The sequence below is a fragment of the Cydia pomonella genome, chromosome 5 (genome assembly GCF_033807575.1).
Source record: "Cydia pomonella isolate Wapato2018A chromosome 5, ilCydPomo1, whole genome shotgun sequence".
Classification (NCBI taxonomy): domain Eukaryota; kingdom Metazoa; phylum Arthropoda; class Insecta; order Lepidoptera; family Tortricidae; genus Cydia; species Cydia pomonella.
The window spans coordinates 23,546,689-23,573,768 of NC_084707.1; the positions used below are offsets into that span (position 1 = coordinate 23,546,689).

The 27,080-nt window shown below is 36.7% G+C and overlaps 1 protein-coding gene across 1 annotated transcript in view; it reads right to left on the reverse strand.

Moving 5' to 3' along the window:
* Positions 1 to 27,080, reverse strand: part of LOC133518133 (transcription factor Sox-21-B-like) — an 85,852-nt gene that overhangs the window by 40,992 nt on the left and 17,780 nt on the right. Inside the window, exon 3 of the mRNA XM_061851715.1 lies at positions 6,268 to 6,462. Coding sequence (XP_061707699.1) covers positions 6,268 to 6,462 — 195 coding nt within the window. The remainder of the gene's footprint in view (positions 1 to 6,267; positions 6,463 to 27,080) is intronic.

Sequence of the window (27,080 nt, forward strand, 5' to 3'; positions counted from 1 at the left end):
ACGAGTATAGAACACGCAATTTTATGTCACCACACCACACCACAGCTATGTCCATTTTTTTTTTTATAAGGAGCTTTTAATAACTTGTACAGAATTAGTTTTTCCACTCCTTACTCCTATAATAATTAAAAAATCTAAAAGAAGTCTAACGAAGGGACATAGCTATGGATAATATACAATAAACTACGCAAAAATAATGCCATTATCTCAATATCCAGGGAGGAAAATGGGGACTACGTGTGTATGGAGAAGCAGTCGTCCGCTATCAAACCCAGACCTCCACGCTACCAGCACCAACCACTGCACTAGTCAATACCCCGCAAGCAATTAACTTAAAAGCCAGTGTGTGGTTGCCCTTACATAAGGGTCAGTACACACGTGCGCCCCGCCCACGATTAGTACTATCACCGTGGGGTCAACACAGTGAACTAGTTACTAGTATAGGCATACACATATCTAAGGACGGGCCTTACGGGCAATAAGAATGGGTCCAGTACAGCGGTGTCACGCACACGAATTCGAGCCAATCGTGCAGTCTAACGACACAACGCGATTGGTTGACGAGTTCGCATCAAGCGCGCGATTGGTCGCAACTAGTTGCATTACGCAGCGGCTTACGTGAGCGAATAACTCGCGAACGCGAAGCGGTGCGGCGCGGCGCGGGTGAATTCAATCTTTTGATACCTATGGAAGTGTCCTACGTGGGCGATCTCGTTGTGAACGCAAATGCCGTTGGGCCGCCGCGCCGCGTCGCATTCGCGAGTTATTCGCTCACATAAGCCGCTGCGTTAGAGTGCAAGATTGGCTCGAATTCGTGAGTGACACCACTGAATTAGCACCATTCTTAGTGCCCGTAAGGCTCGTCCTTAGATATATATGTCAATGGTTACGGGACTATCAGCCCGATTTAAAAGAATTTAAGATAAATAAAGACGTTTATTCAAACAAAAACATCACTTTTAATATTGACATATCTAATCCACATCGTGTTTTTATTAAATGTATGATGTATCTTAAAAGTTCGAATCGGGCCGTTTGACTTTGAAATATTATCCAGCGTGATTATATGTTCAAGTATCTAATAACGCCTTTATGCGTAAATCTTATTACAAACCTCTTTTGTCTCTTTCTAACAGATAGAAATGTCAAAATGACTGATAAGGAAAACGTTTATCGGTTATACTTGTACACATATAGCTACTTATATAAGCTGGTTGCCAATGCAATATTATGGTACCATCGAGCTGATCTGAGATGCCGATGTATTCTTTAGGATATTACGGTGAAAATGCGCTTATTATGTACAGAATAGGGAACTCTATCTATCCACCAAATTGTATCGCAATCTGACATAAAAAGTCGGCAACAAAACAAAAATCGGCCCAAACACAGATATTTATGTTTATTATTATGTAATAGTTGGTCGCCTAAGTACTCAGCTGTTAGAAACAGCTTTAAAAAGAACATTTGTACGGCTTGCCATTAAAAGACAATTGCAATACAATAACTGATTGTATAAACGCTACGATGAAGTTCCATTAAAAAGTTTCGAACCACAAATATTCCATACAATTTTCGTACAAAACGCGTAGGCAGGTGTCACAGAGCGGCCATTTTAGCGCGGCCTTTCATTAAGTATTGTAAAGGTTTACGATACCCGTGATACTTTATAAAACGTGCCAACTGTTTATTACGGCTAACATTGTTGGACAGATTTGGGTTTACGAGCGCTGATATCAGAATAACATCTAATTGATGTCATTCAGTTATTGTGCATTTCACTCATCATTGTCTGTGTATGTATGTGCGCGGGCGAGACGCACTATAAATAGATAACATAATTCAAATATCGTTCTAATGTCAGTTTACGTTCGAATTGGTATGTTGTTCTATGTAATCAGAGGGCAGTTAAAGGTTTTTGATTGTCTGATTATACTTGGAGCTAAACAATTGAAATTTTTATAAATGCCTAATTTACGTAATTGCCAAGGAACTTTTTAGGAGTGCGAATTATTTTTTTCTCGTACAATAAAGTACTTATTTAATACTTTTTATTCAACTTGCGAATGATTATTGCTTCAAAACATCTCCTTTACTTGTACAGTCAGCATCAAAAGTAGCGGATCAAATAACGTTTCATAAGTATCTACCGTTCTGTAACATCTTAACAAAAAGTGATGTCTTTAATATAGAACAACTAAGACTGTAAAAGATATACTTTTGATCGCGAATTTTAGAAATTTATCTATATTTGGAAAAGTTATCCAGAATATCAGATACTTTTGGCGCGTTGTTTCATCCGCTACTTTTGATGCTGACTGTACCAATTGTATCTCAATTAATTAGTACCTTATTCTAATCAAGAGAATTTAAGTTCATTTAAATAAACAATGGCAAGCCAGAGATATAAACGATCTATTCTTCGGATGTCATCGGAACTATACTTTAGAGGTAAGTACAGACATTACAGATCGTGTCATTCACGACGACGCGTGTCTTGAGTCTTGATTCTTATTGTCATGTTGTTAAAGGTTAGATTTGACAAAACTGCGCGTCATCGTGGATGACACGAACTATACAAGTCTACAGCGCTTCGTAAGCTTACGCAATGGCGGTGCTGCGTTTAGATAAGCTGATTGACAGAGTGGAATGGCGAGTAGTTTAGTTCATTGACGGATCGCGATAGCGTCTCCGTTTCAGGTAGCCTAGCCAAGATAGAAAACGACAATTGAGACTTAAATAATATGACTGTGACTCATGTCACGTGACTTTTCATCGTATCTGTCATCCCGATAATATTTTTTGTTTCGGTCGGCGTTTGTCGATGTACGATTTTCATCTTGGACGCCTGGCCCCCAGCTTGGGCAAAACTGTTTTCGTATGTCTTTCGGCTGTCCGGGTGTTCTCTGCAGATTACATTTTGGAAATGTATTTTTAAGTAATTTAAAGTGTCCATGTCTATTTATTTTCAGCTTAACAACTTGTCAACCAGCTCGGCAAGAAACTTGAAAGCACGGAAGGCATTATCGGCATGCATTCAAATATTACAATTAAGATTTTATTTATAAATCAGTTGTTTTAGGCAAAATTGATATATAACTGACAAATACACTGGAAAGCACGCCAACAGTGGTCACGATCTCCGTTTCAACGGTTTTTATAAATCTAAACAGAAACAGCTGTTTAACTTAATTACTCGCCAACTCACTTGAAAAGTAACTAGAAAGCGCTAAAGGCTCATGTGTGCGCTCCTCTGCACAGACAGTACTTATAATTTTTTTTTTATCACGTAGATATTTTTGGTTGTAGTTAAATGTTTATAAAAAACGTATTATTTATGTTTTAACACGCCCTATAAACTAAGCACTTCTTCTAGTTTATTACATGTTGTTGTTGTTGACACTGAGAGTCCTTAAGACTGACCTGATTAGTTTGGCTCCGAATGAATATTATGTATACTAATTAGTGATAAGCGCTGTGGGCCACACATATTATAGACATTATAGTAATTATTATAGTAAGAATTACTTGTAGTAACTTTGTTTACCTAAATAAATTTAAAAAAACCAGCACCACGTGCATAGGCAACACAATACTTCGTTACAATAGCGATAGCGCTAATTGTAACGAAGGGTTACGATCTCCGTGACAACGGCTTTTATAAATCTAAACAGAAACAGCTGTTTTAGACTTCATTACTCAACTAACTTGAAAACAAACTGGAAAGCACTAAAGACAGCACCGCGTGCCTATCGTTGTTGCAACGAAGTGTTGTCACGATCTCTGTGTCAACGATTTTATTATAAATATAAACAGAAATAACTGTTTTGGATTTTCTTCTTAGTCGTTCCACTCCTGACAGAGTGGTCGTGGTCATTATCGGATGATGACGTGCTTCACAACACGCCACCATTCTTCTCTTTTGGCTGCCTTCCTGGCACATCTGTGTGACAACCCATCCACTGCAGCTTTGACCTGGCCCGTCCATCTATTTAGTGGTTTTGTTCATAGGCTGGTACCATCCACTCTCCCCTGTACTACACGTCGCTCCATAGCCACATCCTCCTGGCGGCATACATGGCCAAAGAAGGTAACGATGCGAGATTGCACAAGGGATGACAGACGCTGCTTGATGCCAAGTTCCGGAGTATAGACTCGTTGGTTCGGAATTCTGTCCTTGATACCCCGATCCTTCTTCTCTAGTACCACATTTCCAGAGCGTCTATCTTTTGCTTCTCATGTTTTCATAGGGGCCACGTTTTTGAGCCGTATATGAGAAAAAACAAGTGCTCGTACGTCGAGTTTTTGTGGCCATATAAATGTTACGATATCCCCATACTTTTTTCAGCCGGTCCATTGCACACTTTTAGACTTAATTACTCGCCAACTAACTTGAAAACTAACTGGAAAGCACTAAAGACAGCACCGCGTGCTATCGTTGTTGCAACGAAGTGTTGGTCACGATCTCCGTGACAACGGTTTTTTATAAAACTATACAGAAACAGCTGTTTTTTCGTTTCGATAACGGTATTCGTTATTGCGTAATCCGTAGAGAAATGGGTGCGAATGGATGACATAAAGTTAGATGTAGAGGTACTTGTTACAGAAAGCATTGTATGGGACTGTGTAGATACTACAACCACACTGTACCTAGAATAAAAAAATAAAAAAAAATTCAAAAAGGGCGTCCATCAATTGCGTGAAGTATTTTTGAGGATTTTTTTACCTTGATTTTGTGGATTATGGATGTTTTTAAGGATTTTTTAGCTATGTTTAATATAGATTAAATTGTGTACAAATATTTTCCGTAATATCCAGGGAGGAAAATTCGGACTACGTTTGTATGGAGCAGTGTTCGTCCATTATCCTCTTACCTGATACACACAAAATTAAATTTTCTACACCACAAAGACAAATACACAATTCGTAATTGACTATTTAACCGATTTTCATTTATATGGAATGCAGTCCGTATGTCTCAGCCCTAAGTTGTGCATGCCCTTACGTATGGAGTGTGGAATTAAAAGGAGTGAAATCTCTTATGGTAGAACTGTTGCAAAAGTGTCCAGTTGTCAGCTCAGATAAATAATAGTTCCAAATCTCTCCAGAGTAGCGCTAAGCGTTATTGACGGAGTTACGTGCGCTGTCTATGATTTGATTTTTTTTCAAGCATTCTAGATATTGTAGCGCCACCTATTTAAGGTTTTTGATGACACGTTTTGGTACATGGAAATTCCATTCCTTACCTCCACCTTCCATACCCTTACGATTACTTACGTCGATTGTCATAAGATTTCCCCCTAACTTCAAGTACCGTAAAGTACCGTCGTGTATTTTTAACTAACACACCACACACCACACTTAACCATTATTATCCCACTATTAAAACTCCAACCCCAAATATGAAAAGCGTAGTTTAAGTTTTGCATTTGACAGTTGACAGTTTGTGACAATGGCTAGTGGGGTGCGTCATTCACGCCCTCTGTAGTATTGACAGGCGATTTAAATTATTGAAAGATCTTTGAAAGGGTTTTAGGGTTATCCGCGGGAGGGTCAACGACTTTTCTCTTTGACCTGTTATTTGAATGGCTTCCTTTGGATTCGTGTTGCATCAGTAAGGTATTCAAGTTTATTTTACTTCTTTGTTGTAGGAGCTTTGTAGGATTCTGTTGGAAATAAGTAAACATGGACGCTATTTTCAAAAACAAACTTCCTAATAGACTTTAAAATTGTTTTTTAAAACAGATTAAAACTAAAATTAAACCGCCAACGTCGCGTTGTGTATTTGTATTCCTATATTCTACAAGCGTATATACTTTGATTGTATTCTGAAAAGGGAAAATCAGATCCAAATACATGGAACGTGCCGTGCATTCAAGATGTACCTATTGATGAATGGTTTTTTGAAGAACCAAATTCACGACATGTTATACATAAGATATTGATTTAATAAATACACTAATCTCCAGCCATGTTCATGATTTATATTAACTTTGTTTGGTAGAATAGGATTTTGAAATACTTGTACCTAGTACTATTATTTCGTAATTTTTAGGCAAATGTACGTACTTACGTTTTAGGTTTCCATCGTGTCCTGTACCTACTTGTAGTCAGGATGTTCCTTCATGTGCAAGCTTCACAGACGCTTCGACGAAGCTTTGCTTATAGTGGCCTGTACCTATTTGTAATGGAGAAATTCTTTCAAGTGCTTCGCTCGCAGATGCTTTTACGAAGCTTCGCTTCGCTTAGTAAACAAAAAAAACTCACCAGCTCTCAACGCATCCATGGGCACGCTGGGATACGGTATGGAGTACGGATATCCCTCCTTCCTTAACGTCTTAGGTTTCCGTCGTGGCCTGTACTTGTAGTCGGGATGTTCCTTCATATGCATGGCTCGGAGACGCTTCGCTTCGTCGATGAACGGCCGCTTCGCGTCTTCGGAGAGAAGCTTCCATTCAGCCCCTGGAAAAGAAAATAATGGTATTAAAAAGTGTGGGTGGTGTGTTAGAGTAGGTGGTGTTTTTGTTTTTTATAATTGTTTCTCGCTCTGGCCTGGGTCTGGGCAGATCGGCCAATTGTACCTTGTTCCAAAAACAAATAACATTAAAAAAGCTTAGCTATTTTGAAGGCCTCTGTTTTTATGACTAATCCGTGAATGTCGGAACGCGGATTCCGTGTAAATACGAGGAAACTATTAGAAAAATGTAATCCCCCACACGAGAGGTTAACTTATCATCATCTTCCTCGCATTGTCCCGGCATTTTGCCACTCATGGGAGCAGTGGCAAAATGAGCTTCGCAACTAATATAACACGAGACGTTAACTTATATGTATGTAAAATGTTAAATTATGGATCTATTACCATACAGCTATTAAGTTCGTCGTTTGTGGTGAAAAGTTTCATCCTTTGTGCTTGAGATCAACATCTAAGATGCAATAGTTTTAGTTTAACTGACTTAATTCTAGCCAGACAGGCTCAATTAACGAGTAAATGTTGAATTGAAATACACACACACACAGCCTAAACAATGCTTCGATTAAAAGTGAGAAAGCTGGAAAATATACTCTTTAACCTGCACTCGTTGTCGAAGCCGGATGCAAACCATCTCGGCGTATTTAAATAGCGGCAAATTGCATCCAACTCAAGTGTTCAATATCCGAGAGCCTCTCACGCGACGCCATTGCCTCTAACAAATAACTATTCGCTAATAGGCACATTGGAAACAAAAGAAGGCTATGCCATTGGCTAAAACAAAAGCATAGAGTTTTCAAAGTCAAAAACATTGAGGAAAAGACCAATAGACTGAAACGTATAATCGGGAAAAAGACCAATGGACAGTTACTGTCTGACAGCATTGTCATTAGAAATGACGCTATTACTGCACTGCACGACAATTCTGACAACAGACTAGCAGTTGATTATGCCTAACAATGCTACTGTCATAAGCCACCATTATGAAACAAAAACAGAAAAGTAATTTGCTCTAACCATCCCCCATTCCGCTGACAATGGCATTGAATCGATACAACATAATCGAACGCCCGAACGACCCGTCTCCCGGCGCGATTCAAGAGACCAACCCTTTGTCTCCCCCCATTTATGGAAGGCTGTATTCATCGATACCGTGGAGGGGGCCGGCCATTCAAAGAGACAAGACAATCCCGATTCAGGGCAGCACAAAAGCGAAAACAATGTCGCCAACACAGAAAGGAACAATCCGGCTCGGAGGACCATCTCTCGCCTCTTTCGCGCTTGCGAACGTTGCCATAAGAGCGACTAGGACGGCAACAACAATGGCGGAAAGCGCCGCCTAATGACGAATTTGCGCTTTTCATTCCGCTACAGAAGTTTTTCCCGTTTCGTCATTATTGTCAATACTTGGGAGGGTAGTCCTTTTGTCGCGGATGATAAGGATCGTGTACTTAGCAGCATAATGCCCGACACTGTGGTTGGAGATTTTGCCAAATGAGATTTCGCTTTTTAATTTCCTTGAAATGGCGTGCGTTTTCAATATTTTTAGTTGGAAGATAAATCGGGAGTAAATGACAGCTGTGATTGTTGTGGGACAGCGTCGCGTTTTAAATTATTCGCTGCATAATTTAAGCATGTATTGCATAGTGACATGCACACACACACACCCATCACACAGACATCAAGATATTTTCAACAGTTGGTTTCTTCGGTAACGGGTAACTTCATAAACTTTTTGGTGCCATATTAATTCACGAGGAGCCAATTTTTAATGTTTATGGTTGTTTAGAGGTATATTGAATCTTTACCACCAAATAAACTAGGTGGGGGGCCATTGCAATATCACGTTGACATCCATCTAACTTTTCAATATACCTAAAAGTATTGACAGCCTCCTACCCAAGTTCGTAGTGACTCTGCCTATGAAGCAGGAGGCCCCGGGTTTGAATCCTAGCAAGGCCAATTATTTGTTTGTTTATGACAGATATTTGTTTCTGAGTTATGGATCGTGTAACGGATAAAGGTATTTATTATATCGTCACTTAGTACCCACAACATAAGCCTTATTGAGCTTACTGTAGGCCTAGGTTTTGTGAGAGAGTATGGAAGCTTTTTCTAAAAAAAATATTGAAGACCTAATTCTCACAGATCCTGGTGTTTTTGGGTTATTTCAACTCAGAATCATGATGATTCATTCTTGATGAAAAAAGTGGCTGTGACATAATCGGAGAGACAGACGGACATGACGAATCTATAAGGGTTCCGTTTTTTTTGCCATTTGGCTACAGAACCCTGAAAAGACCCAAAAAAATTTATGCAAATTGTAGTTTCCACTACGTCACACTCACACAAGTGAAACACTTTTTCACACTAAATCGTGACGTAATGGAAATTATATTTTGGGACTTTTTTTTTAATAGTTTGATGGAGAATCCTAACGATTCTGAGTAGAATGAGCCCAAGAAAGTTCAGATTCGTAAGAATCAGGTTTTCAATATTTATTTTGGAAAACGCCCACGTGTGTGTAAATATTATTAATTTTTTTTGTTAGCCTAATTTAGTGTCCCACTGCTGGCTTGGCCTTCTCTCGCTTTCTCTATTCAACCCTATCTTTTGTAGTCTCCCGCCAATCCGGATAAAATACGTCCAAGTCATCCCGCCATCTTCTTTTCGGCCAGGACCATATATGGTGTTCCGTGGGTCCCTCTCGGTAACCATTTTGGCCCACCTTTCAGGGTGCATGCGGCAGACATGTCCAGCCCAGTCCCACTTAAGCTTAGCGGTCTTGACACCTATATATACAACTCGAGTTCTGGAGCAGTTCCGTGTTTCTGATTCAATCAGTTCTGTGAACACCTAGTATACTGCGCTCCATCGCTCGCTGGCAAACCTTCAGTTTGGACTTTAGAGCCTCCGTTAACGACCATGTTTAAGCGCCACAGGTTAGGCAGAATACACTTGTCGATGAGTTTGCGCTTGAGACACAGGGGAAGGTGGTGACCTTCCCTTAAGGGTGCTTCAATAGCGCCTTCATGGACCGAAGCTCTTCCAGGCGTTGTCAATACGTCTATTATAAATTAGCCTTACATAATAATATATGGTGTGCAGTGGACTATCAACAAACTTCTGAAGACAAAATACAGAAATCCACACTTGTATACATTATAAAGTACCGTGAACTACATTCACATAATACACATTAGTGTGACGAATTAATAACATCTATTTAAAGCATGCATTTGTATTTGTATGCAGTCTGCAATGCTAAAAACAAATGCTCCTTTTGTGAGCGCCACAATGCACTTACAACGATGCAAAGAGCTCTTTGAGGTAGGGTTACCATGCTTTACGGGGAAACTGTCTTTTGTTTTGATATTTTTCGCATGAATATTCCATACTTGACGGTACAGTTGAATGTTGTTTTATTTGAATGGATTTAGTTGAACGAGTAGACGCCGTAATAGTTACTTTAGTTGGTTGAGATGGTAAAAAAAAACAACCATCTTCATTGAGTATAGAGTGATCATTTAAAATATTACGCTCAGAAATAAAAATCATCATTTTAACATTATCATCATAACAATATCACTAAAAAGGCTTACGAGTAACTTGTTACAATTGAATGCTAAATTATATTAATTAAAAATGGTTTCAAGGTTTGCCGCTCCAGGAAGATAGGGCCTTATAAAGTGCGAGTTTGATTTGTAACACACCTCCTACACCTTAGGAATAATGAAAAAGGATAATAAATGCGAACAATGTCTGTACCGTAAAACCAACCAACTATAGTCAAAAGGCTCCTATGGTCCAAATTATTTCAAATATTTTCGTTCAGACGAGGCTTTCATTAAATTCATTGTATAAAGATATTTTTATAAATCGCAGAAAAAACACAAACAATACTTACCAAAAAGAACATAGGTATTGAAACAGGTGGTAGTACTAGACCACAGTTGGTTTTACGGTACCAATTACTTGTCACTGACAAAGACAATTCCTAACAAACCTACAACCGCTGACCACCGTACTTCGTGTATAGCAACTGTTGCATTCGTGGATACAACTGTCACATTTTGCATATTTGTCCATCGTCACAATAAGTAATTGTGATTTAAATACGAGTCGACATTGATCATGCGAGTCGCTTGGCAAGACAAAGCTGAAGGGGAATGAAACTGTCGCTTAATTTAAAAAAAAATAACGTTTATGGTGCGTTTTGCGCGTTTAGTACAATTGTCAGACTTTGACAGTAATTTCTGACTTTTGTATTGCTTGAATGCAATGGGCCCATATAGACATTTGATCCTCAAGTTAGACCTGATCGATTGATATCATTAATAAAAGCTTGTCATCTAGCCTATTCAAGACATTCCCAAACAAACCTACAAACGCTGGCCACCGTACTTCGTGTATAGACACAGCAACTGTCACATTCTGGATCTTTGTTATCGCTGTGACAACTATAATGAGTAATTGTGATGTAAATATGAGTCGACATTGAGGCAGCATGCGAATCGCGAGACAAAGCTTGAGGAGAATGGCTGTTGCTTTGTGTTTGTGTGCTGGTGTGTTAGTAAAGTGAAACGAGTCATTTTCTAAAGTAGTGCACAATTTTATACGTTATTCTTAATTTAATTTGACGTGACGTGTAGACACGTGCAATTGTTACTAAGATGACACTTTCCAATTAGAAACATTAGGCTAATGTCCTTCATACATACTCTTCATAGTACAGTCGCGATCACATATATCGGAGCGAAAGAGGTGACAAAAAATATCTGAACATGCATTTTGTCAATAGAGGTTTTGTTTAGATATTTGTGATTACCTTAGCCGCTTCGATATATTTGATGGAGATTGTACAAGAGAGACATTAATTTGTAATTTGTGTATGCCAGGGTTGTCTACCAAGCTGTAGAAAGTGCACCCAATATTCATTTGGTTCTGTTTTTCTCATGCATAGAGCCTAATCGAAACAGGATAGTGATAGTATAACCCCGTAAGAACTACAATTTAGTTGAACCACTGGTGGGCCCCTTATCATGAGGACAGACGGTGTGAAGAATATGGAAATGAGCACAATCTTCAGCATATATACTGACTATGGGCCTGTTGTACCAACCGCAAGACCTCAACTGACGGACTGATCCACTTAGCAGAAATGTACTTGTAGGCAAAAAGCAAATAAACAAATAATCTCAAAACATTTATCAAACTTCCCACAAAATTAAATTTTGCAAAAGCTATGATTATTAAAGACAGGGTTGGTGCAACTAAAACCCAATTAGACTGTTCAAGAACTTGCATACAAAAAATATTCAATACATTGGTAACTACAGAGTGCCTACAATGAATTTAGTCAAGTTGTATGCAGGCAAGTTTTTGACCCGTCTAAATAGGGCTTAACCCTAAAAAGTATACGTAACCAGTGGCGGCCATTATTTAGACAAACTCAGAATGATCATCATCCTACATTGTAGGAACTAAAAGGATGCTTTTCACTTTACAAAAACGTAAATCCGAGAGCACAATTTATCGTGCATAAGCTGTAATGAAAGTTCAAACGAATCCGAAAACAATGTCTCATTCTGTATGCCTTTGGCTGTCTGTGCAACCGCTGCAGTTAACGGGTTTTAGAGTTCCGTATTATACAGGCCCAAAAAAAAAAAACGTTATGAAATCGAACGTGCAATGCGTCGTACAGCTGTAATGCAATTTCAAACGAATTAGACAACGTCTCAATCCGTATGCCTTTGCCTGTCTGTTCGTAACCGCTGCAGTTAACGGGTTTTAGGATTCCGTATTATAAAACTCGTAGACAAGCAAATGAAAATTAAAATAAAATAGTACAGGTAAACATTTTAAACAAATTTCTTAAAAGTAACAATCACAGTTTAGATTGTTGTTTTATCAGATGGTTTGTTTGATCTAAATTAACTTGTGTTCAAAAAAGGGTTAGATAAAAATAAAGTTAGTTTATTTTTCACGTCAAATATAGCTTTCCCTTTACCTTTTACTTTTTTATTGAAACTTAACCTGAGTGCTCACTAATTAATTCTAATCGAAAAGGCACAATAACATTTTTTATTACTTGTTTGTAACTTTGCATAACGCTGACGAGAAACTCATTACTACGAAAAAACAAAACTTTTGTTTTTTCTCACCTTGCTTCTAACAATTATGTACAAAAAGAATAGGCTAGATTTAAATGAAAAATTGGAACAAAGTTTACGCAACAGTTTTACGTGGTTAAGCGTCGGGTTGGGGACCACGATGTTACATAATTCAACATGGTGGGCCCCATTAACCCGACAAAGTTTAGTTAGCTAATGTTTAAAATACTCGTATGTCTATACCGGGTCAGTCCAAAGGCGCGCTGTACGAATCGTCGACAATCCCAAACTCACAAGCGGCATTGAACCTTTAAGTCTAAGGAGAGGCTTTGCCGCCTCGTGAGTGTTCTACCGCTTGTACAATTGGCTGTGCTCTGAAGAATTGTTTGACATGATACCAACCACTTTCTATCACCGCACCCCTCGCCGTCGGCAGGGTGTTCATCCTCATACCCTAGAGACTAAATGGTCGCGTACTGTGTGGTTTAAGAAGAATTTCCTCCCGCGGACGCTACGGCTGTGGAATGAGCTACCTGCCGAGGTTTTCCCGAGGGTCTACAGTATGGGGTTCTTCAAAAAAGGAGTGTACAAGTTTTTAAAGGGTCGGCAAGGAGTTGCAGGCGTCCATAGGCTACGGTGACTGCTTACCATCAGGCGGGCCGTATGCTTGTTTGCCACCGACGTGGTATATAAAAAAACCGGGCGTGGCCTGTTACAACAGCCATACCACCCAACCAAGGCCTCCTGAGCAATAGACTAAACTGTACGCTGCATTCCTCAAATTGACCAACATTTATTCAGCGACTTTTAAAAATTGTTCTGGGTTTAATTTTTAGTATCTAAACTTAAGAAGTAACGTAAAGTCAGGAAATTAGAACGAGACAAAAGATATGGTGAGTCGTATGAAAGTTGCGAAGGAAGATTTAGCAATTTCGCGAGTTTTATCGTTTTACCTCAATAACTGTGATTGATAATTCTGTTTCACAATTTCGGTAGTCAAATCCCTCGGCTATATTACTAGCTATTTTACAAGCTTTTATTTAACTTGCCCTGTTAGTATGTATGGGACAAATCTTGCAAGTTAAATTTGACCAACTTCCCGGTTTCCGATGAAGCTGAAAATTTGCATACATATATAAGTCGGGTGACAATGCAATATTATGGTACCATCAAGCTGATCTGATGATGGAGACAGGAGGTAGCCATAGGAACTCTGATAAAACAACTCAACCTAATTTTGTTTGGGGTTTTTAGAATTGTCTCGATGAGTATTAGTTGCCTGTGGATAAAAAAGTACATTCAGCTTGTACCAAAGATGTTTTTTTTGCCAAAAACTTATTAACTTAAATTAAACTGCTAGCTATAGTAGGCAAGGTAACGATATACAATTGAAAACAAATAAAAATTAGACTTAAATTAGTTTTATCTTTTGTATGAGTTCTAAATTTCCTGCTACCTAAAGATTGTCTGGAAGAGATCGCTTTTTAGCGATAAGACCGTCTGTTGTCACCTGGTTCTATTTCCCTTTAAAATTCATTTGTAGTTTTACATGTATGTAAAATGTATAATTGTTGGTGCACTAAAGAATATTTACTTACTTACTTACTTTATCGTTTGAGGAGCACAACCTATGTTTTTATTATTTTTATAGGTAGCTTTGATCAAATAATGTTTCTTTTTTGTATTACAATTGTAATACATATTTAAAAGCAACATAAAAGCCCAACAACGCTAGTAAAAAGGAATCTATTAACATTTAATAAAATCATGACCTAAATAACGTTTCTTACCATTTCAATTTTCCGGGCGGGGGTACCGCCCGCCTTCATGCGTCTTTGTGTCACCCCCTAGGGTGGAAAACCCCCTTTTCCACCATTGTCGTATGGCACACGAGCTTTCAGAGTAATGAAGAGCATTTTCGTCCGATTCTGAACACAATGTGCTTTAATACAGCACAGAGAGGCAAGTCCTTTGTTGCGATTTGTATTGTGCCTAACGTGTGTGTATTGTGATGTATGTTTGTTTGTTTTTACGATTGTGCAGACAATGGGTTTGTTGGTAAAAAAGTCCGGATGTAACTGGAGGTATCGATCGTGGCAAAGTGGGGCTTTTTATGTAGCTTTTGTGGAGGTTCTGTGGGAAAATACTGCAACTATTGCTATTAATATTTCAATGCACATAACATAAGTCAGAAACAAAATAATCCTAGTTCGCATGTTTAAACTGTTTTATCATTAAAACATTCACTAGTTTTATTTTAACTACTCAACTTAATTTTTGGACATAATATGTAATTATTATTTGTATTACTTAATAAAATAAATAATCATTAGCATTAAAAATGACGCATTTTTCGAATAGTAAATTGGTGGGAGGTAAATGTAAATAAATGATTTGTATTTTATAAGTTAAGTTTGCCAGCCAGCAGGATCACCTATTACCCTAGCCTTGCTCACATAGGTATTACCTGTCTATATTTCAGATAAACGGCCCGATTCGAAGAATGATTAAGACACGGTTAAGATCTTGGAAAGATCTTTAAAAGATCGATAACTGAACGACATATCAAAAATTAACGTTTATTTCTATTCCGCTGTGATCCCAATAAGATCTATCTACGATATTTCTAACGTCAAAGTGACATTGGTTGCCCGAATTGAGCTGCTTCTGTCAATTATATGACATACATATGATATCTAAATGAGAACTTATCTAAACCAGAACTTATCGTTATCGTATTTCATTCTTTTAATCGGGCCGAAATATAAGAGTGTTTTTTTGTCATCAAAACAATTATCACAATTCTTAAAATACGTAGTGTTTCATGATTGATCTAACCCGCCATGTTTTCATTAACACCCCACATTACTTTGTTCCAGTAAAATCTACAAATACATTATCGAACACGTGTTTCAGCTATTAGTTTTAACCATCAACTAGTTAATTAACGAGTCAATTTGGATTTAATAGGGGTTTTATAATTACTAGGCACCGACTTCGTCGTTAAAATGATTTTGACGAAGCTTTGTGCTTTTATTGTAGCAAAAATGGTTGATTAAATCATTTAGCCTTGTGTACACATTAACTTATGTAACATACATAGATTAAAGGCCCGATTCGAATTTTAAGATACGTCAAATATTAAGTCTAGATACGATATGGATCGGATATGTCGGTGTCAAAAGTAACGTTTCTTCAAACAAAAACGTCACTTTTAATACTGAAATATCCGATCCATATCGTATCTAGACCTAATATTTGACGTACAACATAAATATTACGAAGGCATGCGAAAAATGTTTCGTTTTTCAGCTTCTCATTAAAAAGAATAGCATACGGCCCTATTCGAAGAATGATTAAGACACGTTTAAGATCTTTAAAAGATCGATAACTAAACAACATGTCAAAATTGACGTTTATTTCGATTCTGCTGTGATCCCAATAAGATCTATCTACGATATTTCTAACGTCAAAGTGACATTGGTTGCCCGAATCGAGCTGCTTCTGTTAATTATACGACATACAAACGATACTATGAATGAGAAATTATCTAAACCAGAACTTATCGTTATCGTATTTCATTCTTCGAATCGGGCCGTTTATCTATTTTACAAGAAGAAAATTCGTTGGATCGTTAGTTACTTATGTAATAGATATCTCTTTCATTTATTACGGCTTAGTACATTTATATGTACCTATTTGACACTCTGTTAGATATAATTCTAGAAAATAACGTCAATAGTCCAGGAGTAGACACAAAAAAGTAATAAGTAATTAAACAATCCCACAAGAGACGTCACGTAGTTCAATGCACAAGGGCAGATCTAACTCTGCCTTAGTTATGAAATACGCCTTTTTATGTACGGGACATTTTTGTCCCCTACGGCTGCACGGGGCAGATAAGCCTGCGTAAGTAGGCGACAATGCGGCGGTTTCAAAATAAAAACAGTAATGGCTTTTACAGCGTTTTTTGACGCTTTTATGGATAGATAATATGTAAAGTTGTTTTTTTATCTGTTAGTTCGCAGAACGTATTAATTGTAAGTATTCTAATGTTAAAGCTCTAGGTACCATGTGACAGTACCTATATATTAGATATTTTGCTAATATGAATTTAGTTTACTTCATCGAATATAAATTATATGATGACTAATATATAAATTTAATGCTATTCGAAAGAAGAATTCTTACGATGAGTAAAACAAAAACTAGCTTCAATTTCGCATTGTAGTATAATAATACCTCTCTGTAACTTAATAGTTACGATTATATAATACAATTCTAAATGGAGCCGAGATCTAAACTTTGGCAATAGGCATTCACCGTTGACATTTGCACTTCTCAGTTCGTCGACCTATCTAAAAAAAAGAACAATTCAACTGCAGACGAAATCTATTACAAGCCACAAACAGTAGCGTAGCCCGTAGACTAAAAAACTAAAGAAAACGCAACAACGCTCCCGGTCTACCCGAAAAATAGTCAGTCATTCTTTATTATTCAGTAAAATAGTCACTTTAATAGATTCCATGGCAACAATACCTATAGAAGCACAGAAAATATACATTCTTTATAGTTAAAAAGTACCTTTATGGTGGCTTTATACAATTATATACGGTGTTCGTTACAAACGAAAAAAGGTGTTAAAGTATTTGAAATACCTACACGCTTATGACTTTTTTCGTTTGAAGCTTTCGTCAGCGAGTTCAGCAGCCAATAGCGAGTTACGGTTCTTTAATTACTCCATCTGTTACAAAAAGTTGAAACAAAAAATGGCTTTAAAAGGGGAAACTGGTCTATGTAAGGAGCGGGGCGAATCGCTGTAAATTGATAGCGGGCATATGTTGTTACGATATCTTTTAAAACCTTATTATTTTCAATTTAGTACTTAAGTAGCATAGAATAAAGCTGTTGTTCGCATGTATTTCGAACTCTTTTTTTAAATACCCGGATTATGTAATTTTCGTGTGAAGCGAGTGCGTGGATAATGTGGTACATATTTAACCGATGACTTGCAGTTTCTTTGATGTGATCTTTGACTATATATGTAATAGCTGCGAAGCTTCTGTGCACATCGCCTTAAGGGGCTGTCAACACCCAATGTCCTTGAAATTGATGTTACTTAAACAGTTTTTTAAGAAAGACTATTTGTTTTAGTCAAGTAAGAAAAATATATGTTCATATTAATTATATTTCAAAGACCATGGTTGTACTCGATACATGATTGAACGAAATCGGCTCGATAGAAAATAATTGCAAAGATTGGTCTTAAAATCACAATTAAACGGTTCTATGTCTTTATTGTTTTGACTTATGGGTCTGCAATTAAAATCACAATTCCAAAAAATTTATATCTAAACCGCTGACGAGTAAAATATTACACTAATAATCCACTTTTTTTTATTTAAATAAATTTCTTATTATTCCCTTACCCAGGCCCAGTAACATGCGACAGTGCTATCTCATTTACTCCGATACAAATAGACAGTGTGCGCGCTTTAGGTATTGACAGCCTCTTAAGAAAAAGTCAGTGAAGTTATTATATAAAAAATTTGTGTGTAATATAAACTCGATTGTAGCTTTCAGTTCCATGTTGGTTTTATAGCTATATACCTACTTATTGCCAGTGAGAAAATATAACTATTTCGAATTAAAATATTTACAATGCTTATTAAAGTCGTTATTCTTATTTTCATTCTATTTATTATTGAGAAATAAACAGCGAAAAATAATAAATATGTTTTACAATGATAGAATACACACAAGCCATAATAGTTTCCAAATATAATAACATTATTTGTTGATCAAACCAGACTTATACAATTTGGTTCAACTTCTATAAAACGTAATAATTTACCGTAAGAATTTGATGAAATTAAAGGTTATTCGAAAATTATTCATTAAATATATATTACATACAAATGTAATTTTTTTTTATACTACGTCAGTGGCAAACAAGCATACGGCCCGCCTGATGGTAAGCCGTCTCCGTAGCCTATGTACGCCTGCAACTCCAGAGGAGTTACGTGCGCGTTGCCGACCCTAAACCCGCCCCCCCTCGATGAGCTCTTAATTTCAAACGATGATGATGACGATGAGCTTTTATTTTTTTGATTTTCTTAATGACAAACATTCACATTAAATAACATTGAACATTGTTGTGTTCCTGTCGGTGAGTAAGGTTGCCAGAGCTCAACGAGGGGGGGGGGCGGGGTTACGGTCGGCAACGCGCATGTAACTCCTCTGGAGTTGCAGGCGTACATAGGCTACGGAGACTGCTTAGCATCAGGCGGGCCGTATGCTTGTTTGCCACCGACGTAGTATAAAATATAACATATGTTACCTTCGTACAATACACAATCCCCATAACAAAACCCAGTCTCCTGCTATCGAAATGCATATTGAAACATCAAACATGTCTACCACCACATACCTATATCTATATAACTAGCGAACTAGGTACTTAAAACGTCACATAAACACATAAGCAAAATAACTGGAAATGTGTTAAGTGTTTGTGAGGGTGCGATTTGCGTTTGTGCGTGGGTAATTAATATTAAGAGGGAATCCTCAATCTAAGGTGTTATGCGCACAGAATAGGGATTATGACACATTTTGAAATTTATACCAAAATCGAATAGTTAGATAGAAAACGAGTATTTTGTCACAATATATTGGACACAAAAAAATGGAAATGATAATAAATACAAGACCCCAAAGATTGAAAATCTCAGTTTTTTTTTAACTTCCTGAATGACAAAAAATTGTACCATTTGATTACTTACATTTTATTGAAAATAGATTGTTCAACAACTATGTACAGTCAGGTGCACATAAAAGTGGTCACTTTTATGTGCACCTCCCCCCTACCCCTGCATAGAAGTTTGTATGCAAAGGTGCTAAGCGAATAGTATTGCTGACTATACAGTGAGCTGCGAAATTGCATGGAGAAATTATGAATACATTAATTGATAAAGTCGCCATGCACTTTTACAGCTACATGGTACATAACATAAATTTTATCGTCAAAATTCGTGATTTCGTAGCACTCCTTATTTTATGCATAAGTTTATTTTCTTTGTCTGTACTTACGAAAAATATTTTGTTTTCTTTCTATTCTATTCTCAAAATCTCAAAATTTTATGTTTTCTGCGACGTGACGTCACGATCAAATAACAAACATACCAGCATATTATTATCCGAACTAAATTAAAACGTCATATAAACGTTAGTAACGTATGGCTTCTTGTAGCTCTTTAAATTAGCAAGGTATTAACTGGAAACGTGTAAAGGTGTAAGACTTGTTAGGGTGCTTTGCTTTTGTGCGTCAGTAATTAATATTAAGAGGGAATCCTCAATCGTAGGTGTTATGCGAACAGAATTGAGGGAGCATTAATTGCACATTATGCCCTTCTAATTTCAAATAGATATAATGGTCTAAAATACGTTGTATTATAAGGAATATTGCCTAGTAAAATTGCGTACGAACAGAAAAATACTTTTTTTTGTATTTAATTGTTATTTTATCGTATACCTATTATATCAAATGAAAGCTTATTTTTTGTATAATCAAACTGTAATAGGTTGCCTTATTAAAAAGTTGGTCCAGTCCAAGGTTGCCTAGATTAACCGATGTTCATCTAAAATGTAGGCAACCAACTGCAACAACTTCCTAATTTTGGTATATTATTAACAAAATATTTCATATCTGTTAATGCAAACATTTCTTTCAGCGTTCTATCATGAAATGCCCCTGTCCTGAAGAAAATATTTATTCAGCTAACAAGTATAAAACGATTTTTGAGAGGTCTTACCATAACAGATTACCCATTTAGAACATTGCTGGGTCTTCATCGGAGGTGCAGTAGCGGCGGGCATGTTTACGGAGGCGGGGGTTGATGGTTTTCATGCGATCATGAGGAAGCGCTGCTGTAGTCTTCTGAAGGTGTTTGCCGACAGGTGGGACTCACCCATGTTAAAAAGATGGATCAGCCTTCACACTACTTTTGTAAATTTCGATTGGTGACATGTTTTAATTATTATTATAATATTATAATAATAAATATGTCTACTGGTCTACATATTTCATACACACAACTGCCTACCCCTAGATTACAGGCGTGATAGTCGAATGTGTACGTAATCGCTATAACGTAACCTGAGACAGTATGAGGGTGCTCCCCTGTTAATTAATATTAACTGAGCGTAGGTGCATCAGACAGAAAACAAACAGGGGCACGTATGGGGAGACAGGGATGCGAGCTTGTTGGGACACATGTTCGGTAAAAATTGATATGTACCAGTAAAAAATCTGACATAACGGCAAATGGTGCTGAATAAAATTTAAATCAGCGGCGGTATCATGGTTCCATTTTTATCACTTGTCACTATGCCCGTCACTTTCGCGCTTACATACTTGTTAGAATGTGACAGGCATGGTGACAAATGATAAAGAGCCGACCATCTCTATCATTTGTCACCATGCCCTACAGGAACATATATTTCTTTAATTCAATAATTTAGCAAACAAGATAGTAGTATCGCCAAATATTAAATTTCTTAACTAAAGTTTCTTTAATTTCAGTTGTGCGTAATTTTCCTACATTATTGGTCACCCTCCAGAATGTTTCGCGTTCGTTATGAAATTGAAGAAAAATACATTTTTAAAAGTAGTTTACTTGGGTACTGACTGAATTGATGTATTTTGTATTATGTATTTGTCAAGAACATGTACAAGACACGTAAATCAGTAGGGTGTCCACGTCCGACTCGTCCAAGGATATTTTTAAATAAGGATATATTTCAATATATTTTAATTTGAGGTCTGATAAACAAACTTTATTTACAATAACAATATACATAATTAATGACGAACCTCCCTAAACCTCATGACCCCATGAACCACGAGCTACGAGCCAGGCATATAGACCTGTTCTTATGTATGATGAGTGAATTCACGAAAGCAGCATTATTAACTCTTTTTTATATTGAATAGGTAGTAAGTAGGTAAACTATATTTGAACTGTTTGATATAAGTACTTGATTTTGTATATATTTAATATTTTGCCAAAATATCGCATTGGGTTCTGTAATGATAATTGTATGTATGGAAATAAATAATAAAAAAGATTTCCCTCTCGCTCCTCATTCTCGCGGCCGGTATATCACAATCCAGCAAAAACGTTCCATTGTACACCTACAGCATTTCGATTGATTCCGTAAACAAAACCGTTTTGTTCGTCGATTTATTAGTGCCGAACACATAGTTACACCCTTATCGTACGGTAATAAGGGTGGTTTTTGAACGGCATTTTAAAGTTTGTAGATACGTATTGACAGGTGGACAGATGTGAGGGTGTACGGTCTCTGGAGTGAACTATTGTTTTATTGACAATAAACTGAGGTAATTTGGAGTGCGTTTGATATCCTGTTATTATGCTGTCTTGTTTGAATTATTAATTATTATTCGGTTTAATAATCAAGTACGCTCCGATTGGCTATTACTGAAAGAACAGGACTGAACTAATAATAGTGATATTCTATTTGGGAAGCATCAGTGAAAGCTTCTTATGATGTAACTGTGTTTGAATTTGGGAGAATCAACTTTTTAGCGTCACTCGTTGCCATGGTTACGATTAGTTGTCCAGGGGACAAAAGTTCATTGAAATACTGATTTTATGGTACTTCAATGTATTAAACTTGCGTTTTTGTGGTCGTTATAACCAATGTCCATAATGGGCCCCCTACTAAGCATTTTAATAGAACGGCATACAACGTCTCTTCAAACAAACTGTGCCACTGTTGTCCCTTGGACAACCGGACAGGATAACAAAACAAAAAAAGTTGATTCACCCATTTACTCTTTGAAAGAATAATTCTCAAATTAAAGCAAGCAATTTAATATTACTTTGCTAATCCGCGAGAAAATAACGTGTTAGTAAAACAGTGCTAACCCGTTATACTTACTTGCGTATTTTTACATGCAATTAATATTCCCACCCTCCCACCGCAAAAATAAATACGCAAATAAATATAACAACCCACCACCAAAAGTACAAAACTCAATATTAATTATTTATTATTATTTTTTTTTTTTTGCATGTAAAAATACGCAAGTAAGTATGACGGGTTAGCACTGTTTGACTAACACGTTATTTTCTCGCGGATTAGCAAAGTAATATTAAATTGCTTGCTTTAATTTGAGAATTATTCTTTCAAAGAGTAAATGGGTGAATCAACTTTTTTTGCAAAGTAACGCCTGATTCTATTAATTATAATTCTCAAATTCAAATTAGATCAAACTGTCACTTTTGATAGTCTCAATGATCTAATACACAAAACCTGTTAAGGAGACAAGATAAAGACTTCAGGTTATATAGCTCGGTGTAAACTAAGCCTTATTTACCGATTGAGCAAAATTTTATTAAGGATTGTAGTAAAACCATTTTACTTCATATGGAGATGGAACATTTTTTTTTATACCACGACGGTGGTAAGCAAGCATACGGCCCGCCTGATGGTAAGCAGTCACCATAGCCTATGGACGCCTGCAACTCCAGAGGTGTTACATGCGCGTTGCCGACCCTTTAAAAATCTTCACTCCTATTTGAAGAACCTCATATTGTAGAGCCTCGATAAACCATAAAGTTATATTGTATGGAAAGATTAGTACGGGGCCAAAAAATCAAAGAAAAAACCGATTTCAATGGGAGAAATAGGATGAAAGACTATCCCTTTAATATGCTCTAGCAAACAGATATATTTAGAATCGGTGTCAAGCCAAATAGACCAAGTCAAGAGAAATAGATTACAATCCAGATTAATACCAGTAGCAAGTATTGAAAAAAAATCACTAAAAAAACTCCATTTTTTAAATCAGTTGAAAATATACTCTTCACTACCTGTAGCAGCAAGTATATAAATAAATAAATAAATAAATATTATAGGACATTATTACACAAATTGACTAAGTCCCACAGTAAATACAAATACAAACACACACACACACACACACACACACATACACAGTATATAAAGTGTACAAAGCATTTCTCGCCCATCCTTCAAGCGGAAAACAAATTCATCCTAGCCTTAAAAGCCATGAATAAGTTATTTGTATGTTTGTATGGGACAATACGGTCCACTTTTAAGCGCGCCATTGTCACCCTACTCGCGAAAGCAACTGTTACTGACTGTTTTCCGATGACGGTGACAGCCCTTTATGTTGAAAACGGGACGGTTTCAGGTTGGATTATATTAACATAAGGAAGGTTAGAAAGATAAATATTCCTATTTTTAAGACTCGGTATTTATGACGTAACTTATATGCATGGGCAGTCTTCCCCCCCCCCCCCCCTCCTCCTGGAGCTCAAATTTTACATACGATTTCTTTCGAATCTTTATGACAGTCGGTAGTTTTTGTATTTAGGTACTAAATATATCGTAAAGATAACTTCTATTAGAGTTCCGTGCCCAAACGGTAAAACGGGACCCTATTACTAAGACTCCGCTGTCCTTCTGTCTGTCTGTCCGTCTGTCACCAGGCTGTATCTCATGAACCGTGATAGTTGGACAGTTGAAATTTTCACAGATGATGTGTACTTCTGTTGCCGCTATAACAACAAATACTAAAAACTACGGACGGATCCCTCAGTGGGCGAGTCCGACTCGCACTTGTCCGGTTTTTTAATTTAGGTACTAAATATATATAATAAGGATAGCTCTTGTGTTTATTACAATATGAGTTTAAGTCTTATCGATTTTTCGTGTTGTCAAGCACTTAACTTCACAAGAAAAGTTTCATGCCTTGTGATATGACTTCAGGAAATACAGTTTCATGGCGATATTCATAACCGTTTGTTAAATTTAAAATGCCATTAAGATTTTTGTCTTTATACAATTTTTTTTTCATGTAATATTCTATAAAATCTGTAATATTATGTAATGAATAGATATAATATTGTAGTATAATTACATTAAAAGTATAAATTGTAACATTAGCAATATAATTTACTTGCGACTTCCCCTATTAAATATTATCGATGAAAAAAATGTCTATACCTAATTAAAGCGCACAAACTAATGAATTGTAACAATGTTCAATTCAAATCAAGCTCAGCATTGCTTTTTAGTTGTTTTTTTATTCGGTCGGTACTTATCTCCATACCAATGTATCTCATTTGTATTTATAGCGTAACAATATAGAAGCCGAGTTTTTCAGTACAAAAAAAAACAAGAAAGCACGCGCCAACCAAATCCACAAAACAAAATAGAAAATGGCGACGTCACCAGCAGGTTTATTTTGCCATCGCGTCTCACACGAGAACAGTGTACAGAGTACACTCCCAAAATAAGAACCTACGACCAGACAAGAGGCTGTAACACGGTCGCATTTTGTCACTATACCTGTCACTTTCGCACTTACCTACTTGTTAGAACGTGACAAGCATAGTGACAAGTGATAAAAATGCGACCGTGCTGCAGCCGCTGAGTATCCAACGGCATATTTCCGATTCCAAATTCAAATAATTTTGAACGCGAACTTGACAGAGCCGCTGGAGGAGGGGGTTTAGTTCCGTTAGTATTACGGAGTGATTAGTCAAAGTGACAATGGATCGCTGGCCAGCAGAGCAGGCGGGCATATGTTATGGTGGCTTGTAAGGGCTTTTCATTTATACGCAAGGCGTAAGTTTTGCATTTATGGGGTTGGTAACTGTCAAAGGTTAGCTTGCCCCTTGTAAAATACTTCGATCGGTCAACGACATTTCGGAATATGCGGAAAAAGATTGGAGAAGAGGTGCGTACACTACACAGGAAAGGTAATGTTGAAGTCATAAAATCCGTATTCATCTTGTTTTCATTATAACAAGTCGATTACTCCTAGAGCTATATCGCACTGTACGAAGTTCGCAATATATTGTTTACTCGTAACTTGTTATTTACAATCATTCTTATTATTAAAGCGAAAAGCTATGTAAGTCTGACACAGTAGCAGGAACAGCCAACCAATCTTCACAAAACATTTTCTACTCCTTCGCTCCCACTATACTTTGACTTCCAGATTCATTGCAACAGCATGCGAAAAGAGGTCTAATTTAAATTGGTCATGGTTTAAAGCTTAGTGAATTTAAAGGCTTTTGGTTGTTGATTAATTCGGTGGCTGTCCCCCGCTGGGTGCACGGTTGATTGCGCTCACTTTTTGTGCTTCAAGTGTTTTTTATCGGTTTAAAATTTTCAAAAGCTCTTGAGGCATAATTTAAGGCAGGTTACAGAATGTTTTCTTATTAGAATGCCGGATGGTAGGTTTGTGGTGTTTATTTATTTTAATTACTTGCGGATCTTAAGAGAAATATAAGTAAACAACGTTTACAAAGTGTACTAACAATGGAGGCTAATTACTTTACTTCTATACCTATATTATGTATTTGCATAGGCAGTAGGTATTCTACAAGGTGCCCGTGAGCATTAAGAAAGATTTTAACGGTGCATTCCTGATGGCAACAGAAGCAAAAAAATTTATATGACTTTTTGTGAAATTCGACAAAAAAAAAATTTTTTTTGTTTGTTTTTTTCCCTTTTTTTTAACACTCCTGTACATAACACGTAATTTTATTGATAAACACATAACCTAAAATTAACTAAAAAGTTTTTTTTTATTTGGGGGTAGCCTCTCGAATACATTTTTTTATTTTTCGATGTCAATCAATAGGTATGTCCAGACTAGACCTCAAAGTGGCAATACCGCAGTCAAAAATGTGTTTTGTACCGACTTATGGCGAAAGAATGATTTCGAAAAACATTTAATTATCTCTGAAACTAGGCCTAATCCAGAAAATTTTATATGACATTTTAGTTTCTAAATATTACCAGGAATGCTTAGTTAAAATGTCTCGCAACGCTCACGGGCACCTTGTATAACCTTTCATTTTTGATTAACTACTTGTATAAGTACATGTACCTATTCATTTACTATATTATCGCCTAAAACATTATTAATTTAACAAAGACAAGCTGTATGATATTTTCGGATCAAACGAATGTTTCGTTCTTTGAAATAGTTAATATTAGCTGACCAAAAAAATATTAACTCTGAAACAAGTTCCCTGCCATAACATAAACAAAGTATTCACCGATCAAATCTGATTCTTTAATGTAAAGAAACCTCCCTAATGATCGCAAAAACTGCCTTTACGCATGTTTTGTTTCCATAAACTGCACAAATTGCCAGAAACCAACATTAAAGTACCCAAAAACCATAAACAAACCCAAATTAAGACGCTCGCTATATAAATAACCCGCAAATTAGTGTTTCCGACACATTTGCATACAAATAATGGTTCTTGACGCGAATTTAAACATTTACTTAAGGTAAATATGGATAAATTGCATGGCGTATCGCAGGGAGCAGATATAATCTTATAAAAAGTTGTTGAATATATGCAAGATTCTTTACTGAACTTTAAAATATCTGCTAAAGTTTGCCTCTTTCCAATAAATAT